Source organism: Python bivittatus, unplaced genomic scaffold, assembly GCF_059951505.1.
Source record: "Python bivittatus isolate LINGU-HERP-01145 unplaced genomic scaffold, Pbiv_v1 ctg000180_np1212, whole genome shotgun sequence".
Classification (NCBI taxonomy): Eukaryota; Metazoa; Chordata; class Lepidosauria; order Squamata; family Pythonidae; genus Python; species Python bivittatus.
Window position 1 is genome coordinate 1,041,120 of NW_028277047.1, and position 17,610 is coordinate 1,058,729.

Below are 17,610 nucleotides of genomic sequence, written 5' to 3' on the forward strand. Positions count from 1 at the left end.
TTAAAGGTTCCCATCTCGGAGCTGTAAAAATTGGAAGAAAAGCAGCTTTTATCTCCCCAAGTTCTTATATACGTAGGTGGGTGGGTGTACGTGCACACACCTGAATTAATTGTGTTTTGTTCAATAGGTGTCTTAATTTGCGGGTGGCAGCTTGAGTGGAGGCCAAAGGTTGCCTCCTCTGTCCATTACCTCATTTATTTTTCCAAGCTGTTCTGCTGCAAAGGCAACGTCGGCCATTGGCTTAGATCAGCGTTTCTCAACCTCAACCCCTTTAAGAAGGGTGGACTAACCTGCTGGCTGGGGAATTCTGGGAGTTGAAGTCCACCCTTCTTAAAGTGGCCAAGTTTGGACAACACTGATCTATTGGAGGAAATACCCATTGGCAGTTAGCGTGGGGGCTAAATTGCCCCCTCCCCGTGTTCCTAATGAGGCAGAATGCTGCGGATAGAGAAGTTTGCCAAGCCCAACAGGGCTAGTCTCGTTTTTCGAAAGCGTCTAAGGGGAGGGCGTCTTCCCTGGCTGTCTCATGCAAGCAGAACATGCTGTCTGCCACTCCACTAGAGCCTTGTTGCAACTTACGTTTAAAGATAGACTGCACTGCGTGCGGGGGGCTTTCCTACCTCTCACTGCCACGGGTTAAGTCTTCCACCCCGTGCAATCATCTCTTCCCATTCGAAAGACTCAGCAAGCCGATGGTTGTTGCCTCGTCTCATGACCTTGAAGGGTGTCGGTTACAGCCTGTTTTGTAGGAAGCCTGTCCTGGGATCAGGAAGCCAGCGGGTTTGGGGGCACGTGGGCACGTTCTGGGGCACTCTCTTTGTAGATGCGGTTCTTCGACTCATGGGAAGGGCTCACCTGCGCGGCCTGCAAAAAGGATCGACTTTTCATCAGCCGGGAACGAGAATCACGTTGGGGAAAAATTGCACTGTTTGCATTCGCAGAATATCTAGAAGGGGGGAAAAAAATAGGCCGCGTGACCGACTGTTTCTGATTAAACTCTCCATCTGATGATTGTAAATGTATTTCTGGCTTGAGTCCTCTGCCTGAAAAGGGTAAACTGGCTATGATTCAAAATCCGTTTGGAGAAATGCCTTCTTGGAAGACTTTTGGTTCAGCTGATGAACAAGAGCAGAAGCCTTTGGCAACCTCGCCCCCCACCCCCAATTACATCCAGATCTCTTGCACTTCTCCTGTGTCAGAAATTGCTGTTTTCTAGAAATGGGTTTCATGAACTAAGTCTTCGTCCTGAAGAAGTCAGAACCGCATGACTTTGTCACATGTTTTTACTTAACTTTTTTTCTTCCCCATCATGATTTTTCCTTTTTAAGTTTTCTCAGCCTCCTGAGTCATCGTAGGAAAAACATCTCCGGATCCTGGGTCACCCTGAAAGCCAACAACAGCAGCATCCTTTTTATGTCTTTAAACTCCAGGTCATTCAAGACACGGAACAAGAGAGGAGTGCAAATTTGTTCCTTGCTTTTCCTGCAAAAGATTTAACGCGGCTGCTAGCATTTTGGAAATGTCGAAGAGCGGCTAAAGTCGTTCCAAATTCCTTCTGAGGTTGGAGAGGTTTCAATCCGCAGACCTGATCTTGTGTGTAAATGGGAATGAGGGCAAGACTTGCTCAGATTTGAAGGGAACAAAATGACTTTTTCATTGGAGTTACAGCTACCCGGAAGAAGCGCAGACCTTGCTGTGTAGAGCTGAAGGTCTTTTTAATCCACAAACCGGACCATCAACAGTGTCTCCCTCCTACCATCAGCTGGTAGTTAGAAGTCAAGAAGAACATTTATTTCCCAACCCATAGACCCCAAACCCTGATCAAGGCGAGTAGGACCAGCTGCCACGCAGCAAAACTCAGCAAACCCCACTGCCTTGTGTCCAAGCGCTGACGATGTTGCCTAGGTTGTTAACACAACATTTGCAAGAAGAAAAGGAAAGAGAACTGTAGAATCCTATCCTTGGCATCTGCGCTGAGGTTTGTAGGTTTATTTCAAGATCCTGTTGGGCAAATGAAAGCTGGGCCTAAGCAACTGAATCAGTTCTGCATTTTATTCTGCACCTGGCATCGCACACAGCCAGATCACGCTCTCCCCATCACATGAGTTCCTGAAGCAGCACAACAGAACAAACCAAAACCACGTTTCTTCTCAACCTAGCAAGAAATGAAATAACTTTTGGGTCCCGGGCTGTATCGCGTGAGGAGCTGTGAATCTTTTCTTCTCTGGAAATCCCATCCTTTATTCTCCCCTAGAAAAGTACACGAGAAATACACTTTTCCGCAAGTCAAACTGAATGGTGGTCTTTGCCCTTCAAATTCTGCAGGCCATAGAACTTGAGGAGCAAAGCCCCATGCGCTCTGTTATCTAATCCAAAACGTGGGCAGTGGGGAGAAACCAACATCTCTCGGGTTTTATTTAGAGCCCTGAAGAACGGAACTGATGAAACTGGCGTGTAATAAGGGAGAAATTATTGAAACAGAGATCAAATAAGGATGTCCTCGAAGCATCTTAGACAGCATTTGAACAGAAGTTCAAAAGCAAACCGAGGTTCAGAAGAGAAATGAAAAGGCCCCTTCTCCCCTCCTCAAAAGTGGTGCTTAAAGCAGGATTTGTCAGCTTGGTACACATATAACGCTGAGCCATCATAGATGCGCATCAGACCTGATTTAAAAAGTCTTGCAATTTTGTAAGAAGAAAGGTGATCTTGCCAGTGTGGGAAACGGTGTTGTTTTACATCTTGGGACGCCTCAGTTCTTGAGTTGGCAACGTCCTGCCCTCCTTTCACGTTCTTTGCAACGGTAACAGGTCGGACAAGCTGTTGGGTTTCCTGAACCAACGGTGCGCAAAGAGCAAAGTCTGGTCTGTAAACGTGGAGCATCCGGCTAGCTGTCGGATGGGAGGTCTGCAAAGGCGGATTCCTCCCCCCCACCGCGGTTCTCTCTGAAACAGCCTGATGTGATTTTGCCAAGGGATCATGTGAGGGAGCTGAGCCCTTCCCCAAAAGAGCTCTCCGCGTGCCCCTTCCTGGCCGTCTTTCTCACCGCCTAGGTCACCGATCTGAGTGTAATTCGCATGAGATCAGCGCTGCAGATTTTCCATCGTCTGCTAAACTTCCCCACCCCCCCGCCCAAAAACCAGCCCAGCATAAAAACAAACCACCAGCTAGGATTCGTCCTGTTCTCGGGCTGACCGCTCAAGGGGGATCATCTGCTGCAACGGCTAACCCTTGCTTTTTGACTCTCAGGTGAGTGGGGTCTCCTTTTTGCCGAGGAAAGATCAGCGCCTGGGGCACGTATGGTAAGGAGGGTGTGGGTTTCGGAGTCGGGTGTTTTCTCGAGGGTGGGGAAGTCTTCCTCGGGCACAGCTTCCAGATTCATCACCCTCGCCACTCCAAGCCACAGTGTTAGCTGCTGGGGGTCCTGCTGAGTTATCCAAGCGGGTGGGACCCCTGGGAACGCCATTTAAGGCCATTCAGTGCACAGCGTGCTTGAGGCCAGGTGGGCTGTCTGTCATTTTTAGTCTCTCTCAGCCCCCCAAACACAAACCAGATCTTGTGTGGGTTGATCCGGTCCTTGGTGTTCTTGCAGCCAGGTGGCAATCCCTGGCCGGCTCCTAAAGTCCATTTGGGACACAGGTCCAGAGGAATGCATTCATCCGGTCTCCCCCCACCCAGCATCCTCCTCCTGTGGGGCCGACGTGGAGTCCCCTGCAGAAGTTGCAGAACTTTTAAATTATGATCTAAAAACGGGCGTACACCAGAGGTCCAAAGGCTCTGCAGCGTTGCATCCTTTGAGATGCGCGAGAACCGCTTTTCTCAATTCCTAATTATGTCGGACTGCGCTCGGAGGCGTTCCGGTCTCCATTCCACTTTGGCGCCAGCCGAGTTTTCATTCTTTTAGAAGGGGGGAAAAGTGATCTTTCACGTGACACTGGGAAACCCTTTGCCACCGTTGAAAGTTTGGAGAAGAGGAGACGGGAGGAGCCATTTCATTTGAGGTCAGGAAAGCGACCCTCTTGTCCGTCAGCCTACCCCCTTTGCGGTAAATCCGCAGACAACAGCTTGATTTCTGGCCTCTAATTCGGGGCTGACATTTCTCTTCGGCTGACTTGGCAGACGGATGTCTGTTTTGCTGAAAATGGCGAAGCATCTCCCCTAACAGGAACCAGCTGGGTTGCTGCTTTTGAAAGAAAGGATTTGGGGGAGGTGGGGGGAGAAGGTGGGAGGGGCGAGATGCCCCAATGGGAGCTTTCAACAGGATCTAGGAAACTCGATGCCATTGAGACATGTCACCTAAATCACTCTGTGTCCCTTTGGGCAACGTAGCCTCTTGCTTTTTTCCCAAGAGAATTTCCCCCTCTTTAGACACTGGGGAGGGACGTTGGGAGCCGGAGAGTTTGGGGAAGGAATTAGGCTAGGCTAGACCTAGCCCCAAATCAACCCAGGAAGTTGGCATGCAGGGTCTGCCCCCTCTTGCCCCTGCTTCTGTGATCCTGGCTTTGGCTCCACGTGCATTAAGTGGTTCTGTGACTTTGCATTTGACTGGTGGCTCACCCCCCTCAGCCTTAGGGCTGGTCCGGTAAACCGGGGTGGGCACGATCACTGAACTTTTCCGTGGTATCCCCCAGAATGCAGTCAGCCATCCTTCTGCTGGCCACAGTGGCAAACGTGGCGGTGGTGGCGTCATCTCCGGACCAAACGCTAGACTCTCAGTGGGAGCTTTGGAAGAAAACCCACAAGAAGGAATACAATGGCAAGGTAAGGACACAGAGCCCAGGGCTCTCGGTTAGGCGCGAAGCCTCTGATTGCACCAAGAAGTCCAAATTCTGTCCTGTTGCGTCCAAGACTTGCTAACGGCTTCTCTGTGACATCTAAGCTGGCAGACGGCAGCGCTCAGCCCAGGAGCTAGACCTGATTTCCTATTCAACCCCAAGGTCCTATAATTCAAAATGATGAGGACTAGACTCTTAGTTCGCCTTTAGACGAAAGGCTGTAACGGAGCAGCGTAGGTGCGCTGCAGGCCGAAAGTCCAGGTAAAATTCTTAGCATCCTTTTCCGGGCTTGGAGAAGATCCCTGCCTGAAATCTCAGGGGATCCCGTCTGACGAAGAAATCTGATTTATGGAACTGCCAGGGGAAGGAAAACAGCAGTTGGAGGTGTTCTGCCAACTCTTGCCCAGTCGACTTTAGAGAAGTGCTGTAGATCAAATCTGTCGCCAGGCTGGTATTTCTGCCCGTAAAAGGTGTGGCACAAACTATTGAGCAAGCAGAAGAATATTTGGGGTTTTCATCCTTGTTTTACCACGGGGACGGAGGTTGCATCTCTGAACCTAATCTTTGCCTGGGCATCTTACAGATGGAAGAAGTTTCCCGAAGGGTCGTTTGGGAGAAGAACCTGAAATACATCAACATCCATAACCTGGAATTCTCTCTGGGAAGACACACGTTCGAGCTGGCTATGAACCACCTGGGGGACATGGTAAGAGGCAACCATTCCTCTGTTAAATAATCAAAATGGGGGGGGGGAATGGGGTTTGCTCAACGGTACGATGCTGATCTAAAATGAAGCCCTTGTGCAGAACTGGGGTTGGCGGTTTCACTGCCTTTTTCCTCTGCTAGCTGCATGCAAGAAGGAACCAGGTTCACGGATGCTCTGAAAAGAGTCCACCTTACCTGGGCATATCACCTCTTGCTTCAAATCCAGAGCGGGAGTTCCTGTGTAATTCAGCGCTGAATAACATCGCCATGGAAAATCCACAATACTTTCCTATTTTCCGGTTGCGAGGTCCGAGCCGATTTCGAAGCAAATGACTTTTCTTTCTTTCTTTCTTTCTTTTTTTCCAAAATGCATTTGCTCTCATTTGGCATCGATGGTATCGTGCGTTCAGGGCAGCGTTTCCCAAGCAGTGACTCACACAACATGTTAAAACTATACTTTCTGTCCAGCACGTTCTGATATGTTACAATTGCCATCTCCAAGTTTTGGTCTCTTCATTTGCATTTGCTGCCTCTCTCTCTAGGCACATCTTCTCCCTCGTCATCCAACCGTAGGAAAGCATTAAACAGACCCCCACAAATACAGACCAGGGGTCTTCAGAACAACTGCCCTTTGCGTTGTTTTAGGAACTCAGATGTGGGTGCAGTTGTCCTCTCTGGTGGCCTTCTCCAACTGGAGGCTGCCCGGTGATGGGATCTATGGACGCTTAGGGAACAATTTGGAGAAGTTGATAAAGTGCATTCAAGAAATTCAATGAGCAGAATTTCCCTGCTTTATCAAGGGGAAATGGGAGCTTAGCATCCAATATTCTGCCTAACCATGTTCCCATTTCTCTCTCTTCCTCTTCTGCAGACCAGCGAGGAGGTCGTGCAGAAAATGACTGGCCTGAAAGTCCCTCCTTCGCGTTCCCAAAATAATGAGACTCTTTACACACCTGACTGGGAGAAGCGGGTCCCCGATGCTGTGGATTACCGGAAAAAGGGCTACGTAACCCCGGTCAAAAACCAGGTAATGCCTCTCTCGTTCTTTTCACGGGCAGCTGCTGGTTGGATGAACCTTCCGGTGTATCTCTGGGGCTTTATTCCCTTGTTCACGTAAACCTTCCTGGGGTGGGCCGTTGCTAGTGCTTAATTCACGGAGCCCCATACCTGCTCGCCAAAGCAGTGAGTTAAAATCGGAACCAGGCTCCCTTTTTGCAACCGATACATGTATGAGAACTCCTCCTGGACATCACAGGCGATCAGGAATTCCTTGGAGGGCAAAGGATCCAGCTGCAGACGTGGCAGGAGCGTCCTATATGCCTGGCAGAAGGGAAGTAAAATAAACATAAACTTCTAAGAAGTGAGCGGGCAGTTTAGGCAAGGAGAGCGAGATGCAGCGAGGGGTCAGGAGGAGGACGGGGAGCAAATTCCATGACCTGCGTATTTAAAATGGTTTGCTCCTAGCAGGGGAAAGGATAAAATTTCCCCAACCTTTCGAAGAGATTCCCCGCCTTTTGCAGATGGCTTTCTTAGCTGCGGCACCACCGAAGACCAATCCTGCTGCTTGGTGCTCATGAAAACAAAAACCCCAAACCTGCCCCCAGGTAAAGAAAGAAGGTGCAGAATTTACCCCCAGAGTTTGGCAGCTGTTCTTCTTCTGTTGGCAGGGCCAGTGCGGCTCTTGCTGGGCGTTTAGCTCGGTTGGCGCTTTAGAGGGGCAGCTGAAGAAGAAGACGGGCAAAGTGCTGAACCTCAGCCCTCAAAACCTCGTTGACTGCGTCACCAGCAACAGCGGCTGCGGTGGGGGATACATGACCAACGCCTTTGAGTACGTGAAGGAGAACCGGGGTATCGATTCGGATGATTCGTACCCCTACATTGGCCAGGTATGGTCCTTCCTCCCATTTTAGCCAACGTAGCTGTTCAAAGTTCCTCTTGTTTTGTGGCTCGCAGCCGCAGATAAAACATTCCAATTAAAACGTCGGTGGCGCGTTGCTCAATTGTGGCAAATAGGACAAATAATGGGGGCGGCCCGGGGTTTTGATGGAGACTGTCCAGACGCCAATGGGCTGAGCGACACTCCGGTCATCCTCGTGAATGGAATATGCTGGTGGAAGATTTGGGGAGCTGGAGAAACGGCTTGGAGGGCACTCGGTGAGGAGAGCGTTTGCCTGGGAGAGGGAACTTGCCAGAGCCAGGAGACCTGAAGGGCATGAAAGACGCAGAGTTTGGGGCCAGAGAGTATTTGTTTATAGGGGAAAGAAGAGCTGACGTGCAAATCCACCCTGTTTCCCACTTGGTAGGATGAAAATTGCATGTACAACCCCACTGGCAAGGCCGCCAAGTGCCGCGGTTTCAGAGAGATCCCGGAAGGAAACGAGCGGGCTCTGAAAAGGGCCGTAGCCCGGATCGGCCCCGTATCTGTGGGCATCGATGCCAGTCTGTCCTCCTTCCAGTTCTACAGCCGAGGTGAGTCAGGAAGGACGCAAGGGCGGGGTGAGACGGGGAAGCCGTCCTGCGCAGTTGGGACACGGGAAGCCACGTTGGAACGATCTTCTCTTGCATCAGTGGAGTATTTTCTGTAGGTTTCATTTTGCTTCACTTGCCCCCCGAAACCTTCCACATCCTTCTGTCCATGTTCTTCTGTGCCACCCAAGGGCCTTCATTCATTGGCGTTTGAGAAAGGGAGCCTTATCTCACCCCACGCCAAGGAAGATCGTGACCTGGCAGAAGAAACAGCAGGAAAAAGGAATTTGGCTTCTCTAGAACTTCTCTTTCTGATTTTCCCAGGTGTGTATTACGATGAAAACTGCAACGCTGGCAACATCAATCATGCCGTCCTGGCAGTGGGTTATGGAACCCAAAAGGGCACCAAGCACTGGATCGTGAAAAACAGGTACCGCTCCTTTTTCCCCCCAGCTTGATGTGAGAAATCATATTCTGGGGCACAAAACCCAGAGCAGCCTGTTGAGTTCTTCCTGGAAAAATTATTCAGCAAACTCTGCAGATGAGGGAAGTGGCGTTTACTGGCATTTTGAAGCCGCTGAACTTTCCACCATGAAGTCGGGTGACCGAATGGAGAAGCGCAGTGGAGATTTCTAATTCTAACCCTGTTTTTCCCACAGTTGGGGGGAAGAATGGGGTGACAAGGGCTACGTCCTCATGGCCCGGAATATGGACAACGCCTGTGGAATTGCCAACTTGGCCAGCTTCCCAAAGATGTGAGCTACGCCGGCCAGATCCGTGCGAGATCCTCCTGTTCCTTTGTCGGCCAACGGCTGGATTCCCGAGCTGACGAGAAGGACCGGTGACGCAGAAGACAGCCATTTTGCTTCGTAGGCGGTGCTGAGAACGTATTAAAAACATTTCCTTCCGGGTTTTTTTACACAAAATGTCGCTGCGTTTGTTCTCTGCCCAAGCTGGAGAAATGCGTTCCTAGGAGGCGTAACCTTGCCTTAAAGGCGAATAGAAAAACCCAGATGTAAAACAACACAAATATAAAAAGACTTTGGTCTTGAAGTTTTTGTTTGGCTTCCAAAGTGAGAATCGAGATGCATCTTGGAGGGAGAGGGAGGGATTTAGGGGCATTGCTGTCTCTTTTCATCCATTGTTTGAGGAGGGTATAGGAGAATCCTTAAGCTCAGGATGTTCTCTTTCACCTGCCCACCATTTCTCGTAAGATCTGCTGTTGCAAATTGGGTTGAATGGGTGGGTGCCAGCCTCTTGGTGGAACTGGGTTCGGGGCTGCACAATTTGGGTGTCAGATTGTCCTCTTCCTGTGAATCCTGTATCTTGATCCCTGCTAGAAGTTGGGGGGAGCAGCAAAGAAGGCCAGCCTTGGGGCCACACTCCTCTTAGCAGAGAAAGAGGAAGCCTGTTTCCCAGACAGGCTGTGGAAGTTATTATGTGGAGAAGGAATTATTGGTCCCGGAACACGGATGAGTCCTTTGCCCCCTAAGAAACAGGAACAGCTTTTACAGACCTGCCTTCAACTGTGCAAACAAAGAAGTTTTGCCCTGAATAAGTGCATTGTCCAAATAGCTACAGAATGTATTTAAAAGCGAGATATTGGCAAGGGCCAGAAAGTTTAGTGAAATACTTTTAATTGCTTTTTTCTCCTGTGCCTGGGTATAATCTTCTCGTTACCCACACACAAAGGGAGACTGACTTTTCAGGAAGGGAGGGAGGAATGGGGAAAAAAGTGTGATGATTCACCCCCTTTTAGCTGCTGGTATCATTGCAATATGTTGGACTGTAGGAGGAGAGCTGTGGGAGTCCCAGCATCAGGAATCTGGTAGCCCCTTTTCAGACGAACAAGAGTGGAATGAATGGTCTAGCTCGATGTTTCTCCATCTTGGCCACTTTAAGAGGGATGGACTGCAACTCCCAGAATTCCCCAGCCAGCATAGCTCTTAAAGTGGCCAAGATGGAGAAACACTAGGCTAGCTGCTGGCATCTTGGATTAAAGGAGGCAGGGATGAATTAAGGAGAATAAGATACTTTGGTAAGCCAGATGCGGCTAGGAAGCGCGTTTTAGGGCATGCTCAAGGAAAGCAGAAATATTATCATCTCGGGGCACGGCGGCACGACTCAGATCCTAGGGCAGGCAGCAGCCCAATCAAAATCCCCCGTGCAACTCTTCCGACTCCCCAATGGATGGTTTGTGTGGAGGAAAGGGATGGATGGAGGGTTAAAAGATGCGGCAGAGAAGCAAGTCTCGGCTTGGAGGTCCAGCAGCAGGCATCAAAATGATTAAACGTATAAAGGAACCCCAGGAAAGATGAAAAGCTACCCAAGATGCAAAGAAAGAGTTCTTTTATCTGTGATCATCTCTAAAATAAGATGTTTTTGCTTTAAGGACGGCTTTCCCCCCCAAGATCCCAACCTGACTCTTAAATGCACCTGTTCCCATGGAGGATCTCCTTAAATGGAGCATTGGTCCATCTTGATGTTCTCCAGATGACAGCCAGGTCCCCCTTGTTTCTTGGTTTTGCAGCTGGAGGGAGGATCTGGTTAATGCTGCTCCCTCTTTCAGTTCTTCTTTTTGGTGTTTACTGAAAGAAGACCAGCTGCCGTATGTCTGAATAAAGGAAAGTCTGCGAATTCCGACTAACACGTGCGTGTGCAAAAAGGCCTGGGGCAATTGTAGTCTCTGGGTGGTTCTTACATGACCCGGCCATGAGTCTCTTTGGCCAAGAGCGTGTGGACATTTGTAGCTTCTTAGCTCCTGTTTCAATTTTGCTGGAAGCAAGGTTGGTTTGACAAACCGCTCTCCTCCGGATCTCATAGAGGCAGTTGCTTGGAAGGGCCCGTCCCCGTCACACCCCAGTGACTAAGGCTCGATTGCGCTGAACTCTTAAGTGCAGTTTATCAAATAAACCAAGATGGGTTAGGTTCACCCCACACACCCAGCTGCAAACTGCGACTTACAGGGGCTAAGTCCACAAAAATAAGCCAAACCAAAATCGAAGAAAGAATATCCTTGATGGAAGAACATCTTCGATTCCACCTAGCCTTTGGGTCTGGCCTAGGTCTATTCTGAGGCCAGTTTGAAACGGGTTAATGTTTTGCAGTGAGAGGGAGAAACATGTAATAATGCTCACCGGCCGGCAAATGCATGTTCATCTGGGATGTCAGGGTGAAATGCACCCCTCCGTGCAAGCAGATCGTCTGCTCTGCCTGGGCAAAACTTGGCATTCTTAAAAGATGGGCAGAAAATCCAGCAAGCAGGAACAGGGAGGACTCGGATTACTTAACGCTTAGAATGAAAGTGAAAATCACAGCCCGTTTCCTTGTTTGGGGGAGGCCCATGTGACAAGTGTAATAAATTGATTGTCTCCTGTGGGCACTGGCGTGCGGCTACTTCGCTGAGCTACGGCGTTCAGCTAGCAAACTGGGAGGTTGCGGACCGGAGGAAGTTCTTTGGGGCTTTGAGTGGGTCAGAAGTTGGATGACTGCTGTTCGGAAAAGCCTGCCAGCTGAAAGATGTTCAGGTAGGTACAAGGCCATTTTCTTCCTGGCACCGCCCACTTTTAACAAAGGGAGAAAGTTTCTTTTTCCACAAAAGGGTGTTTGGAACAATGTTAACTTTTAGGTTCGAATCTCTGTTCTCTGGATCATGACGTGGGTATCTTTTCCCAGGGTGTTTCATATGTATCAAGCCAGGGAACGAGGGGTTTGCTACCAACAGGAAATCATAGCCAAAACACTCTCACTTATAAGTGATTTACATGATGCACGTATTCCTGCTCTTAATGTCCTATTTTTAGCATATCTGTTTTTGCAAAAGTAAAATATGAGCAGGGCCTTAATTAGCAAAGGCACATTAGGGTTAAGAAACTGGAGATAGGAGGGCTCCATGACTCTTCACATGTTTTCCAAGCAGCCTAATTCAGTAAGGTATCCTCCAATCTGACACCAGGATTTACAGAAATGTGGTTTATAAGAACCTTTCCATGTCATTAAAAATATTGCTTATTTGTGGGGTAATCTCTCCATCTTCCATGGAGCGTTCTAATTTCTTTGTCCCCCTTGCACCGTGAGCAAATACAGCTATACTGTTAAAAGTGTGGCAATAACTTTTATTGTGGACTTCCCTGATTTCTTGGCAAAACAAGACTCCTGTGGTGGTGTCATGACTTTGCTAAAGTATATTTTGGAGTAGATTTATTGCAGTGGTGTTGGGAGTTGTAGGATGTCTTCCGTACGTTGATCGTGATCTTGTTGCTTCAAGATTGTACCCAGTTCTGAACTGAACACCATCGTTGCATTGGGGAAAGATATGTTCTTGCCAACATAAATAATCTTCACTCAAACTGAGTAAGTTGGCTTCCTCTGTGCCTTCCTAGCGATTGGGAAGAGAGAATTAAATGATGGCTCTTCTGGTGTGCCCTGACTTGGAGTGAGAAGAAATCCAGGATGATCACAGACAATGATGGATCATCATTAGGTTCATATTAGCTGTGGACACCCGTGGTGGCTGGAAGCCAGTCTTCTCTCAAGCTTACATTGTCATTTCAAATCCGAGTAGTCATCTTAGCCAATGATCCTACCTCTCAACAGGATGGAGTTATATGCTTGGCTGTTGACACTCTGCGTGGCTGCTGTGTCTGCCGAACAGTGGCACAAAGACCCCCAGCTGAACAAGCATTGGGAACTATGGAAGAAAAAGCACAGCAAAGAATATCAAAATAAGGTGAGACCGCTAAGCAGTAGCTCCCGGAGATAAATGAAACATAAATAATTCTTTTTATAAGCAAGGTCTTCCGGTTTGGGTAATTGCAACTTCTGCTTTAATTCTTAGAATCAGGAAGATCTGCGCCGAATGAATTGGGAAAAGAACATACAACTTATCACACTCCACAATCTCGAATATTCGCTGGGCCTGCATTCTTATGAACTCGGCATGAATGACTTAGGAGATATGGTTAGTATTATTGATTTATTGAAGGTATATTTAAATATGCTTGGTCACTATGCATATTACACAACGGACAGAACTAAATGGTACTGCCGTATTTTTGAAAATGGGGTTGATGAGGATTAAAGAGAATTTTCTTGAGGAGGAGAAAAAAAAAAATTCAGGTGTGTTTCACAGCGATCGAAACTTCTGCAGTCAGGGGGAAAAAATGCAAGCCCTGCTAATTCAATTTGAAAAATGTTGTCTTCTTTATGTTGCTAGCAACCCCCTTTTCTCCCCTAAGGAAAATCTCCGGTACTATATTTCGTATCCAAACAAGGAAGGTGTCTGTTTTCTTAAATTCAAAAGTGAAGTACAAAGCTATTTTCGCTGAATGCACTGAGCACGTTGATCACCTTGGGTAGACTCTTTCACACAGATGGTTAGGCTGGTCTTTGGCCATAATAAAGATTCGATCGATTCACACAACTGGAAACTGCAGAGCAAAAGAGCAACGTCCCCTTTCAGATCTCCTATTCTGGGGGTGGATGAAATGCAAGAATGCCGCAATCCTGTATTGTGTGAAAGGAGGAGGACGTCGAGCTTTTAAACGTTCTTCTTTGGGCTAAATTAATAAACGTATATGGGACCTTTATGCAGACCCACGAGGAAGTAATGTCGCAGCTGACAGGCTTGAAAATCCCCTCTTGGTGGAACCAAAATTCTACGTGGCACAAATCAATCTCGGGCATCGGTCTTCCTGATGCCGTAGACTGGAGGGATAAAGGATGTGTCACAGATGTGAAGAACCAGGTGAGAAGGATTTTTTCTTTTTTTAATAGACGTTGGTCTGTTCAGGACATTTTCTGCAACTGGTTCTGCAATCTCTCCCTTTCAGTATGCGTGCGGTGCTTGCTGGGCCTTTAGCGCGGTTGGTGCTCTGGAAGCTCAGTTAAAAATCAGAACCGGCAAGCTGGTATCGCTCAGCCCGCAGAATCTGGTCGACTGCTCCAATTTCTACGGAAACCACGGTTGTAACGGAGGCTACATGCCTGCTGCTTTCCAGTACATCATTGATAATCACGGTATCAACTCGGAGGCTTCCTACCCATATACGGCCAAGGTTTGTGGGGTTCTTGATGCAGAAGACGGTTGGCAAACTTGCTCTAAACTCTGCCCTTCTTTTTGCCTCCTTTCGTGATGGCTTGCAAAGAGTGGGGCGTGTTGTAACTAAGGCGGGCGCATTTAATCATTCCACTGGCTTCGTTAAGCAACGTTGCTATCCTACGCACGCAGGTATAAATACGCCCAGGTGAGCTTTGCCACTTGGTTCAGAGTAAATTTATAGGGTTGTGCCATAAGATCCGTTGGGGCTTCTGTCTAGTCATCCCACGTTAGGAAAAAAGTGGAATACTTTGGAATAAGGAGGAGGAGCTGCCCCATCTTCAAGGTGGCATTCCTTGTTTCTCTCCCATGAAATGGAGCGTTGCTCTATTAAGATGGCACCTGCACCATCTGAAGCAAAGGAAGTTGCAGCTGTGTCCTAAAATAAAATGAATAACCAAACGAATTAACCCACCCGTCAACTGTGAGCGGGGCTATTTTAGCAGATTTCTCCCATCCAGTGTCGCCACTTTAAAAATTGCATTTTGCTTTTGAAAAACGATTTACCCCTCGTCAATGGGAGCAATGCTTCCCATGATTTCAGGCGCGTTTCCTTGGATTAAAATCTTGTTTTTCTCAAGACTCCCCAAGCAGCTTGCATTTAAGTCGCTGAGCTGGCCCGTGTCCCAACAATAAATTTTAGCATCTCCCAAAGAGCGTTACCTAAGACCTCAAGAACACTACGCTTTCAAAAGGAAATCAAATAAGGGTTATTTAAGAAGGAAGCCATGTGGTTGAATGGAGCACCAGTCTGTGGCTTTACTCAGGAGGAAAACCAGTTTTATCTTCTCGCTGCTTCCCCCAGGATGGACAATGTCACTATAATCCTGCTGAGCGAGCTGCGACCTGTTCTCGATATATTTTGCTTCCATCCAGAAGTGAGCTGTTCCTGAAAGATGCTCTAGCCAAAATTGGACCCGTGTCAGTTGCTATCAATGCAAACCAGCCGACATTCTTTCTGTATAAGCAGGGTGAGTTCCTAATGTTTACACACCCAAAGGAAACCTGTCTCTATGTTTCCTCCTTGCATGCAAGGAGACAAGCTAGTAGTAAAGGAGGAGGAGAGAGGAGTGGGTTTTTTTCTGCATTTTCGTTGACCGAAACGAGCAAGACTTGGCTCTGTGAGTTTGGGGTGCGGGCTTCCCCGTAGGCTTCTAGAAGTGATTCCACCTCTTTTCCAACTACTAGGAGTTTACAATGATCCCAGATGCACCGCTGAGCATTTAAATCACGCCGTCCTGGTCATCGGATACGGAACGGAGAACGGCATGGATTATTGGCTTGTGAAGAACAGGTATGGCTGTCCTTGGGCAGCCCCAGGTGCCAAACCAGGATGAATGTCCGGGCAAAGCTGTTTCACGATGCTTTAGTCTTAGATATCTACTAACAAGCATAATTCCCAGGACTTAATTTAGGGACAGTTGAATATTTGGTAGCTCTTGTCTGCTTGCAAGGGAGCAGGAGGGAAATTCTGCATGATCCACGATGCACATTTGCCCAAGGAAAGCTGCATTTTAATTGAGGGGGCGTATATTTTTATAGGTTTGTTGATTTATAAGCTGTTTTAAGGGCTTCTCAAGTAGACAAGGAGAGCCAAACTACTTATTAAAAATAAATACATGGAAATAAAGTAACTTCCTACCCATCACTGATATGCAGACTAGGTTCACCCATGGCATTAAACCAAAATGTAGTTGTTGTGAGAACCCAGCTTGCAAGAGGCCACCATTCGTTGCTCGATCGCCATTGGCCTCTTAACCATTTTTTGCCACTTGTCCATCAAACCATCTAATCGTCCAAAGACGCCAGAGAAATCGTGGGCTTGAGAAAGTCTCGTTCATAAAGCATACAGTAATTATTTCCCCCCCGTGTTGTCCTTTATTCCAACAGTTGGGGAGTCAATTTTGGCCATCAAGGCTACATAAAAGTTGCAAGAAATCAAGGGAATCGCTGCGGCATTGCCAGCTACGGCTCGTATCCGCTGATTTAGATGGCATCTCCAGTTGGCAGTGGACATATTCTTCGCTTGAGGCATCTAATCTTAGGCTTTTAAATATATATATAAATCCAACTGTTGCATTTGGGAAGAGCGATTAATTGCCAAGACCCAGATCCTTCGGTTCCTTCGGCTCCACCTGGTAGATCTGAGACAAGCAGCCCAAACGAGGGTTTATCTGGGTTTAGTTCGGTATTTGCTAACGATCCCAAGGGCACCGCCAGGCTTAATCGGTTAATAAGGTAATGTCTGCCAATCTGCTTTGAACCGCCAACGAGCGCCGGGTAATTGTCGAGGATTTCCATTCTGGCCGCCTGAAAACGGGTTGGAATAAAAGCAGCGTCGAGAGTTTGCATTCAGGGATGCAAAGCGAAGGCGTCTTTAAAGCGCGGCCATTTGCAAGATGGCTTCTCGTTCTGGAAAGAGTTGGACGCAGACAAGTTGCGCGTCGGTCTCCTTTAAGGAAGAAAAGAACCATTGCACAGAATGAGACGTCGTTTGCAAGAATTTTTTCGGCCGCTGCCTTTTCTTCTTGCCACTTACGCTTGATCCTTTCTGAACCTGGCTGAAACTTCATTCCAAAACCCAGATTAAACCCTGGCCTATATTAAAGATGATTAAATGCAATGTGCTGCAGACCTGGTTTTTTTTTTCATTTTTCCTTTCTTACCGTTGATAACAGGCGGCCACCCAAAACCGGGATTCTGACATTTTTAGCACCTCCCAAACTTGAAAGGGTGCCCACTTGACTTGGGCTCACAAACTCTAATGGAGCCACAATTTCCCTTCCCTTGCCCATGGGGCATGCAAAAAGGACCCCATGTTGCATTAAACCATGGTTTGCTTCATCATCATTTGCGGAACAAGCCCACGTTGGGATGGGTTGGCATGACACGCCAAGCCATAAACCATGGCTTCCAAGCCAGGGATTGGGTTCACACCAATCAGGGAGGCACAATTTGGGAGGTTTTTTTCTAAGAGCGTTCAAGAAACTGTGGCTTGGTGTGATGGGAAAACCCAGCTGATGTGTTTGTTGACTGCATGGTGGTTTAATGTTGGTTTGTGGTTCCTTTGACCAAGGAAAGGAAGAAAAAAGAGAATAGAGGGGCTAGAAAGGAGCATAATTCTGCCCCAGCTCTGAAAAAAATGGTATATTAACCATTATCCCCCATCATGAATGATGGGCATTGTAATCCAACATAGTGTCTTTATTCTTTCCCTCCCCTTCCTGAGGGTGCTGGGGTGCAACAACCCATCCTCCCCAGTCCATTGAGCATGCTGATTGGGGCGGAGATGGGCTTTGTAGTCCCAACCCATCTAGAAGCGGATGGTTGGCAAAGGTTGGCTTTTAAGGATGCCTTTAAAATTACCATTAAATATTTATATTAAGAGTCATATAGGTGAGATAGGTGGCTATGTAAATTTAATAAAATAAATAAATACATTATTAAATATAAATACTGGAGATGGCCGGCCAATAGATTTAAATGAATAATAAATAATCTTTATATATTGTTATAAATAATAAATTAATTTAAAGACAGGCTAAACATCATCATCAGAGGATTCGATTG

General features: G+C 47.6%; 2 protein-coding genes across 2 annotated transcripts; both read left to right on the plus strand.

Annotated features, from left to right (window-relative positions):
- Window positions 1–1,132: 1,132 nt before the first annotated feature.
- On the plus strand, window positions 1,133–8,996 carry CTSK (cathepsin K). Its single transcript, XM_007427919.4, has 8 exons — window positions 1,133–3,246; window positions 4,629–4,758; window positions 5,356–5,478; window positions 6,349–6,504; window positions 7,145–7,363; window positions 7,781–7,946; window positions 8,268–8,373; window positions 8,603–8,996. Exons 2-8 carry the CDS (start codon window positions 4,630–4,632, stop codon window positions 8,700–8,702), a joined length of 999 nt encoding a protein of 332 aa, XP_007427981.2. The 5' UTR covers window positions 1,133–3,246; window position 4,629; the 3' UTR covers window positions 8,703–8,996.
- Window positions 8,997–11,314: 2,318 nt separating this feature from the next.
- Window positions 11,315–16,661, plus strand: LOC103053841 (cathepsin S). The gene is made up of 8 exons (XM_007427920.3): window positions 11,315–11,470; window positions 12,540–12,672; window positions 12,781–12,903; window positions 13,537–13,689; window positions 13,775–13,999; window positions 14,846–15,011; window positions 15,229–15,334; window positions 15,931–16,661. The coding sequence occupies exons 1-8, from the start codon at window positions 11,463–11,465 to the stop codon at window positions 16,028–16,030; spliced, it is 1,014 nt and encodes a 337-aa protein (XP_007427982.2). The 5' UTR covers window positions 11,315–11,462; the 3' UTR covers window positions 16,031–16,661.
- Window positions 16,662–17,610: the final 949 nt, after the last annotated feature.